The sequence below is a fragment of the Lathyrus oleraceus genome, chromosome 6 (assembly GCF_024323335.1).
Source record: "Lathyrus oleraceus cultivar Zhongwan6 chromosome 6, CAAS_Psat_ZW6_1.0, whole genome shotgun sequence".
Taxonomy (NCBI): domain Eukaryota; kingdom Viridiplantae; phylum Streptophyta; class Magnoliopsida; order Fabales; family Fabaceae; genus Lathyrus; species Lathyrus oleraceus.
In genome coordinates this window covers 203,696,867-203,706,087 of record NC_066584.1, presented here as the reverse complement: position 1 = coordinate 203,706,087, position 9,221 = coordinate 203,696,867, and the positions used below count along the sequence as shown (strand labels likewise).

The window sequence follows — 9,221 nt, the reverse complement described above, 5'->3', positions numbered from 1 at the left end:
CCTATATTTGTTCTCTTTAAAACTGACAATGGTTCCTCTTTTCAGAGGTTGCTTTAGATCCATCTTAACTTTAATCCTCAAGAAACGCCCATTTCTATGCGCCTCCCTTGAATCCATTTCTTCGAAAGACCCCATAATATCTCCAATCTTTTTTTCCATTGTCTCATGCCTTAACATTAGCGGCAAATCATAAACTCTAACCTAGAAGGTACTAAAGTGCATGTCCAGCCCCGATAATTGCTCTTCTCTTGAGACCTGATCTAAAACCAGAAGATTGCAATCGAAACTCCATGGCCCATTTCGAATCACGAATTCTAGATCTCTTTTCTTTGCAAACTTAAATAGTAACAAACTTTTGTTGAACTCTTGAGTCTCAACATGATTTTTGAGTCGCCAAACACCCACTATAGTGCTTATGAAGGCTCTTACGTTAAAGCTATTGCCGATCCATAATTTTCCTGCAAGAGTCCGTTGGAATACTTCCTCCCTCAATACTTCATCACTTTCAAGTGTAACTCCTCCCTCTGAATGTTCTTCCACTTCTCTATCCAAAGAGAAACCACATATTGAAATAAAGAAAATTAAAAGATTTGAGATTAAACTCCACCATAAATCTTAGGAATAAAGGGAAGAAAATAAATAAATAAAAGTTTTAGAGCCTCTCTCTACTCTAACCCCTCTCTCTAACAAAACACGTGGTTTTATGTTGAGCGTCGTTAAGATTGAGTTAGTTCCACTTCCGGTTTCCACATGGTATAAAACTCGAGTAATCAGGTCGAGTAATCAGGTAAATAGAAGTGAAAAAATTAAAAAAAAAAATGATCAAATCCCTTTGAAAAGAAAGAGAGAGAAAATAACGCGAAGTTGAATTGAGTTGAAGCTGAAACTGTGGTTTTCGCGTGTGTTGTCGGAGTAACCCAGTGGTGCGAAATTCTTCATTACCAACTTGTAACAACCAGAAGAACATCTCACGTCTATTTCACTTCTTGTTTTGATCTTCATTCCCAATGCAAACTCCGGACGACATCCGCAACCTCCCAATCGACATCACCTTTTCCCGTCTCGGAGGTTACATTCATCTTCATTTTCCGTTTTCAATTTCATTTTCATTTTTCAATTTTGCTTTCTGATTTCGTATTTTTTTTATCATCTTTCAAGAATGGTTGGTCGATCGCAAGAGAGTACCTTCTGATTGGAGGAAGCGCGTGGCCGCAATCAGGGCTCGAATTTCCAACGAATTCTCGTCCCTCCCTAAGGATTCTGATCCCCTTTTTCAAACCCTAGACCCTGAAGGTTAGTATTTTCCTCTTTTTCAGAGCGAAATCAAATGAAAACAATCAAATTTTTATGGGTTTTTATGTACAGTTATGAAAAAAAAAGTATTTGAATAAACAGTAGTGTGTAAATTATTTTTAACTATAGCAGATAGAATGCTGTTAAACTGTTTTCCTTCAAGTGTTAAAGTTGTTTTCTTAAGTGATTCTGAGAGCTTATTGATTATAAGAATTTTCGTTGGGTTAAGTTGATTGCATAAGATGGGATCATGCGGGCCGTGTAAAGGCTTTCTTGATTTCGGTTGGTCCAGATTTTGCGACACTGATTGCGGTCGTTGCATTGTTAATTAACCACAATTTATTATTTATCATAAAAACGGTGAATAACGGTAACGGTATCGACACCTTCGGATACTGTTTTGTCGCAGCCGTTTTCACGGGAACGGACCGGTTTTTAAAACCTTGGATGGGATTAAAAGTGGGATTGCTTTAAGTTTTTCAGGGATTGGTTATGTAGAGGCGAAACAGATATATGATACTCTCTTGAAGTCTAATACGGAAAGCAGGAATATATTTGGTCGCTTATCTGGTGCTGCGGTGAGATACTCATTCCCCTTTTTAGTGATTCCAAAATTATGTATGGTTATCATCATCATCGGCATCATTATTATTTGGGTAGGGTGCATGGGAAGCAATTGTGCGATCTTTTGAGAAAGACCATGTTTTCCTTGGTGAGGCTGCTCTTATTATCACCCAAAATGTGAATTATGAAATGTAAGCAACGTGATCTTTTTGGTTTTGTTATAAATTGTGAGAACATGACGCAATACATTGTGAAGAATATGACGTACGAGAGGGTATTGTTCTGTTTGTTTCTGTTATGAAGTCCTTATCAGAGGAAACAGGTGCAGAAGATTCAACAGCAGCTGGCAGAACTTGATCGCAAGGAGACTGATATAAAAAGAAGTGCTGCATTCTTGGCAGCCAAATATGTTGAAGCTTGTCAGGAGCTTGGCCTACAGGTTTGGATTGTAGTATGTGTTTATTTTCTGTTAAATGGAGATTGTGGTTGATTATATTGTTTTGCAGGGGAAAAATGTTAGATTAGAGCTTTTGGAGACAGCAAAATCACTTCCAAGTACATTTAGCAGGATATTGGATATTGGGAATAGTGACAACCTTTCACAGGCAATAGAATATTATTGTAATTTTGTCAGAGATGCTCACACCGAAAGAGATGTAAGTCAGAACTGTATATATTGTTCAATTTATTGTTTTCATTTATGTCTAATGTATGTCAGAACTGTGAATTTTGCTTATTTTACTGTTTTCATTTATGTGTAATGCATTGTTCCTGCAACTCTCTTGAATTATCGGAATAGAAGGATGGGCTTAGAGTTGACATGTTTTTTGAATACATTAACTAGGATTAGTATAATGATTGCAGAGATCTTCGGAAGCTGTACTACAAAACTTGAGGAATGTGCGTGAAAATCCTCCATCTTTAAATATTGCTGTTGACTCTGAGGTTATTAATATTGTTGGTGTTCACTCAAGTGACAAGGAGACAAATCCTGTAGTAGGCTGTGTGGAAGTTGCTGCTCCTGACATTGACTGGGATATTTCAGTGGAAAGTTCACAAATTGATTGGGATATCGGAACCGTAGAAGAAACCGAGGATTCCGGAAATGGCATGGGTCCATTTGAAATCATTAATGCCTCCGAGGCCATACAGACTTCTTCATCAACTGAGGATGTTGAATCTGATCCAACAATATCAAATGAAGAACTAGGCGCACATGCAGATATATGCTGGGATATTAGTGTTGAGTCTGCTCAAGTTGATGTGATTGACAATGCGAATGCATCAAATGCAGTGCCGGACAATCAGACTCCTCTTTCAGATGCCTTATCTCAGTTAACAGTGAACAAGGAAGGAAGGAGCCAGCTTTTAGACACGGAATACAGAAATAAGATTCTCGATGATCTCTATGAGGTATATAATAGTTGTGCTTACCTCTTATTCTATCAAGTTCTTGGTTTCGCTCACATAATTTCTAATATTACCCTTGGACAGACATAAAGAAACATAACTCTTGGAATTTTTGTTAAATCAATATAGTTCTTTCTTTTGCTGATAAACAGATTCGTGTTCTCGATAAAATTATGATTTATGAGTTAGATCCCATTTTTCTAATGTCCAGACTAAATTTTTTTGTATTGAATTTTTATGTCATCAGATGAAATCCTTCTTAAATCAACGGTTAGCTGAGTTGAAGAATGAGGAAACTTTGTCGCTACAAAATCAAGTACAGGCAGTTTCTCCTTTTGTACTACAGCAGTATGCTGCTGATACTATAGACACTATGCAAAGTGATATTTCTTTGGCAATTTCATTGCTTACAAATAGGAAGACAAGGGATCTGATTATGATTCTCAACTCCAAAAGGTATTTCTTGATATTTTATATACTAAGATTCCGTGCTTATAAGAAGCTGATAGAACCCAAACAAATGAGGAAGCACCACATCAGCAATTAATTCACTCAGCAACTAGTGGGGCCAAGCCGTTATTGGTTTATTCTAGAAGAAAGGGCAGATTGGGAAATAGTGGCTAAGGTTGTTAGAAATGAGGTGACGTTGGGAGAGAGCATCACAACATTTCCTTTCCTAGTTATAAGGAGTGAGAGAGGGAAGGGAGGGGCATCTTTGCATTCTGTCTGTTAGTGCAGTGAGGGTAGTTATAAGGAGTGAGAGAGGGAAGGGAGGGGCATCTTTGCATTCTGTCTGTTAGTGCAGTGAGGGTAGAGAGTACTGCCTCTCTATTGATTACAGATCTAGGGATATGTAATTCATTCTTCTGTACCTTGTTCCTTTACACAACCATATAATAAAGCTCTTTCTCTTAAATACTGTTATTATTATTACTATTCTATTGTGTACTGTGTTGGTACGTATCAAGTGGTCCGACCTACCGGATTCGAAGCACCGGTACCAGTGGATGCCGGCGAAGAAAATCAAAGCGGTAGCTTTAACGAGAATGGAGGCAAAGGTGACGGCATTAGAAGGAGAAATCTCGGAAGTACGTTCTACCTTGGAAAATTTCCAGGTAGAGGTGAAGGAGAATCACGCGAGTTTAATTGCTGATTTGGTGCTTCCTCATTTGTTTGTAGGTCGGACCACCATGGGAAGTGGATAACACTTGGAAACAAAGAGGGGTGCAAAAAGCCATTGATTGCACTGCAAAGTATTTTAGAGAAACCCAGGTCCAAGAAAGATGGAGAGGTGTGGAGAATTGAGGGGGTTGAGCCTAAGGTGGTTTGTGAATTCGTTAGGTCCGAAAGCCCAAACCCAGAGTTGGAGTGGGTGTCGGGTGAGTACGCGAACGTTTTCCAAACAACTTGCGAATCTGTGTTGTCGGAACACCAACACCGGGAGTTGGAGGAGGTTTTAGGTAAGTACGCTCACATTTTCCAAACGCCTTCGAGCGTACCACCCAGACGGAAGAAGGAGCACGCTATCAATCTCATCGACGGACATGGAGCAGTGAATGTTCGTCCTTACCGCTACCCCCATCACCATAAAAATGAGATTGAAAGGCAAGTTAAAGAGATGCTGGCTGCCGGGATAATTCGTCACAGTACGAGTTCATTCTCTAGTCCCGTTATCTTGGTAAAAAAGAAGGACAACACATGGAGGATGTGCATTGATTACAGAGCACTTAGTAAGGTAACCATTCCCGACAAATTCCCTATCCCTGTCATTGAAGAATTATTAGACGAGTTACATGGTGCGAAATTCTTTACCAAGCTGGATCTTAAGTCGGGCTACCACCAAGTAAGGGTGAAGGATTCTGATGTTGAGAAGACTGCATTCAGGACGCATGAAGGACACTATGAGTTCCTTGTAATGCCGTTTGGGCTTACCAATGCCCCTTCGACGTTCCAAAACCTCATGAACGACGTGTTTAGATCATTGCTCCGAAAGAGTGTATTGGTGTTTTTTGACGACATTCTTATCTATAGCCAAGACTGGGGAACTCATATGAAGCATCTTAAAGAGGTATTGGAGTTGTTATCTGCTCATAGTTTGGTGGTAAACAAGAAGAAGTGCAGTTTTGGCCAACAGTCAGTGGAGTATTTGGGGCATGTAATCACAGGGAATGGAGTAGCTGTTGACCCTAATAAAGTGGTTGGTGTGCTTCAGTGGCCTCAACCCAAGAATGTTAAAGGAGTTAGAGGGTTTTTGGGGCTGACAGGTTATTATCGGAAGTTCATCAGGGATTATGGAAAAATTGCCAAACCTTTAACAGAATTAACTAAGAAAGATGGTTTTAAATGGAGCAAGAAGGCTCAAGCAGCGTTCGACACATTGAAGCAGAGGCTTACAACAGCACCAGTGTTAGCCTTACCAGACTTTTCAAAAGAATTTGTTATTGAATGTGATGCCTCAGGTACGGGCATAGGGGCTATTCTGATGCAAGACAAAAAACCGGTGGCTTACTTTAGCAAGGCTTTGGGAATCAGAAATTTATCTAAGTCCGCATATGAGAAGGAGCTAATGGCTGTAGTGTTGGCAATCCAACATTGGAGGCCATACTTGTTAGGAAGGAAGTTTGTAGTATCGACGGATCAAAGAAGCCTCAAACAACTAATGCAGCAAAAAATAGTAACTGCAGAACAGCAAAATTGGGCTGCAAAGCTGATGGGTTATGATTTCGAGATTATTTATAAACAGGGCAAGCTCAACAAGGGTGCTGATGCACTGTCTAGGGTGCATGAAGGCCGTGAATTGAATACTATGAACTCTATGGTGACTTGGGCACAAGGAGAACAAATCAAAGCAGAGGTGCAAGAAGATGAGAAATTACAAAGGATCATTGCAGAGATTCAACAAGATCCTTCATCTTGGCTTGGGTACAGTTATAGACAAGGGGTTCTTTTTTATGAAGACAGGTTGGTAATTTCCAACAAATCTCAACTCATTCCTACTCTATTACAAGAGTTTCATTCTACACCACAAGGAGGGCACTCAGGATTCTACAAAACATATAGGAGAATGGCTGCAAATATATATTGGGTAGGTATGAAAAACACTATACAAGAATTTGTTAGACAATGTGATATATGTCAAAGACAAAAATACATGGCATCATCTCCAGGTGGGTTGCTGCAACCACTCCCTATTCCAGAACAGATATGGGAGGATATATCCTTAGACTTCATCACAGGTTTGCCTAAGTCCAAACAGTTTGAAGCTATATTGGTAGTAGTGGATAGATTATCTAAATATGCACACTTTATACCCCTGAAACATCCCTATACAGCCCGAAGTATAGCAGAAATTTTTTGCAAGGAAATAATCAAATTACATGGCCTCCCTTTATCAATAGTAAGTGACAGGGACCCTATCTTCATGAGTAACTTCTGGAGGGAAATATTCAAGTTGCAAGGAACCAAACTCAAGATGAGTACAACCTATCATCCAGAATCTGATGGCCAAACAGAAGTGGTAAACAGATGTCTGGAAACTTATCTGAGATGTTTTATAGTTGATCAGCCAAGGACTTGGGTGACGTGGATTCATTGGGCTGAGTACTGGTATAACACTACTTACCATGCCTCAACAGGTAAGACACCATTTGAGGTGGTGTATGGAAGACTTCCACCTCGGCTGACAAGATGGGTGCAAGGAGAAACTAGAGTGGCCAGTGTGCAGCGGGACTTGATGGACAGAGATGAAGCTCTGAAACAATTAAAAATTCAGTTAATGAAGGCACAAGAGAGAATGAAGAGTCAGGCAAACAAGAAGAGAAGTGACAGAAGTTTTATGTGTGGGGAATGGGTGTTTGTCAAGCTTAGAGCCCACCGGCAGCAATCTGTAGTTACCAGAATTAATGCTAAATTAGCTGCCAAGTATTATGGCCCTTACCCAATAATAGAAAGAATAGGAGCAGTGGCTTACAAACTCAAATTACCTGAAGGATCTAGAGTGCACCCTGTTTTCCATGTTTCCTTATTGAAGAAGGCAGTGGGAAATTACCAAGAAGACACAGAACTCCCAGACCTGTTGGAAGAACACGTAGAGGTTTATGAACCTGAAGCTGTACTTGCTACCCGGAAGGTGAAGCAGCATGGGGAAGAGGTGAAACAGTTACTAATTCATTGGAAGGGCAAGACTATGGAGGAAGCTACTTGGGAGGAGGAATTAATGATTAGAAGTCAGTTTCCGAAATTTGACCTTGAGGACAAGGTCCATTTTGATGGAGGAAGTATTGATAGAACCCAAACAAATGAGGAAGCACCACATCAGCAATTAATTCACTCAGCAACTAGTGGGGCCAAGCCGATATTGGTTTATTCTAGAAGAAAGGGCAGATTGGGAAATAGTGGCTAAGGTTGTTAGAAATGAGGTGACGTTGGGAGAGAGCATCACAACATTTCCTTTCCTAGTTATAAGGAGTGAGAGAGGGAAGGGAGGGGCATCTTTGCATTCTGTCTGTTAGTGCAGTGAGGGTAGAGAGTACTGACTCTCTATTGATTACAGATCTAGGGAACTGTAATTCATTCTTCTGTACCTTGTTCCTTTACACAACCATATAATAAAGCTCTTTCTCTTAAATACTATTATTATTATTACTATTCTATTGTGTACTGTGTTGGTACGTATCAGAAGCACATTAACTGAGAAGAATCCAGCTGTGTCAGACTTTATCTATATTCTGTGTTAACGGACTATTTTTTGTGTCCAAATTTCAGATTTCTAGACAGACTAGTGAACTCTTTGGAGGAAAAGAAACATCATGAAGTCAAGTTGGAAGAGGGGCTAAAGGACTTGGCTACTAAGCGCATGGAGCTACAAAATTCATTATCTTCATTGTGGCCAAAACAAGTGAGTTCTACTTGTGTGTACTTGTTCTATTTTGGTGTACAGTATTCAAGTGTTCTACTAATTTCATGCATTATTGTTTGATTTAAGATCACAAAGTTAATGGAAAAATCCTAGCTTATCTTCGTTCCCTTCTTTTGTTCATCGTTTTTCTAGCAAAAGAAGTGATATTTGAGCTCTACACCTCTCTAAATTGTTAGGTCACAGAGATATGCCAATAAGAGGGTAGGGTGGACATCACTTTTATCCAACAGAGTAGGCACTCACAGCATCACTGATTTACAATAATTTCTTTCTTGAAAAAAAAGTATGATAGTGTTTTAGTAGAACTGAACAACATCATTATTTCTTTATAATTTTTTGTTTCCTCTTTGCTTCAGTATGGAGATAGAAATCAGTATATTGCTTCATTGTTACTACTTCATGACTTATCTTAACAAACAATGCAAACTATAACCCCCTTTTTGTCTATTGCCCTTATTCTTAATTTTCTGCTACCAAGCAGAGAAAAACCTCTGTTTCATTCTATATGCATCTGTTGACATCTAATGATACATGCTATTTCCTCTTTGCCCCCTTCACTGGCTTCTGTTCTTATACAAGTGATATACTAAGTTTTGATTGAATTGTAGGACGCTGCCGTGGCTAAAACAAAGGAACTGAAAAAACTGTGTGAGAACACACTTTCATCCATGTTTGATGGAAGACCAGTTAATATAATTGGAGAGATCAACACCATTCTGACCAGTGGTCTCGGAGCATGAAGATCTGATTGAAGAAATGGAGCTTTCAAGTGGATAATGACTAAAGTTTTAGTAACAGAAAAGTGGGTTTTAAGGTGTAGAGCCTTTTCCTGCTATGTTTTGTTTTTATTTTCACATTTCCGGTTCTTTTTTTGACGTAAACATTACTTTTATAATGCAAATGATCCATAGTTATAATTCTTTCCCGACTTGTTATAAATGAAGCAACCTTGGTAATTTGTCATTTGAAACCGCGTCCTTATTGATCTTACAAACGTAATTTGTCATTTGAAACCGCATCCTTATTGATATTACAA

The 9,221-nt window shown here is 39.2% G+C and overlaps 1 protein-coding gene across 1 annotated transcript; it reads left to right on the top strand.

Moving 5' to 3' along the window:
- The first annotated feature begins 646 nt into the window (after positions 1-646).
- On the top strand, positions 647-9,148 carry LOC127091117 (CDK5RAP3-like protein). The gene is made up of 10 exons (XM_051029669.1): positions 647-1,068; positions 1,159-1,293; positions 1,777-1,871; positions 1,954-2,048; positions 2,161-2,296; positions 2,364-2,513; positions 2,722-3,270; positions 3,515-3,723; positions 8,032-8,164; positions 8,794-9,148. The coding sequence occupies exons 1-10, from the start codon at positions 1,008-1,010 to the stop codon at positions 8,923-8,925; spliced, it is 1,695 nt and encodes a 564-aa protein (XP_050885626.1). The 5' UTR covers positions 647-1,007; the 3' UTR covers positions 8,926-9,148.
- The last annotated feature ends 73 nt before the right edge of the window (positions 9,149-9,221 follow it).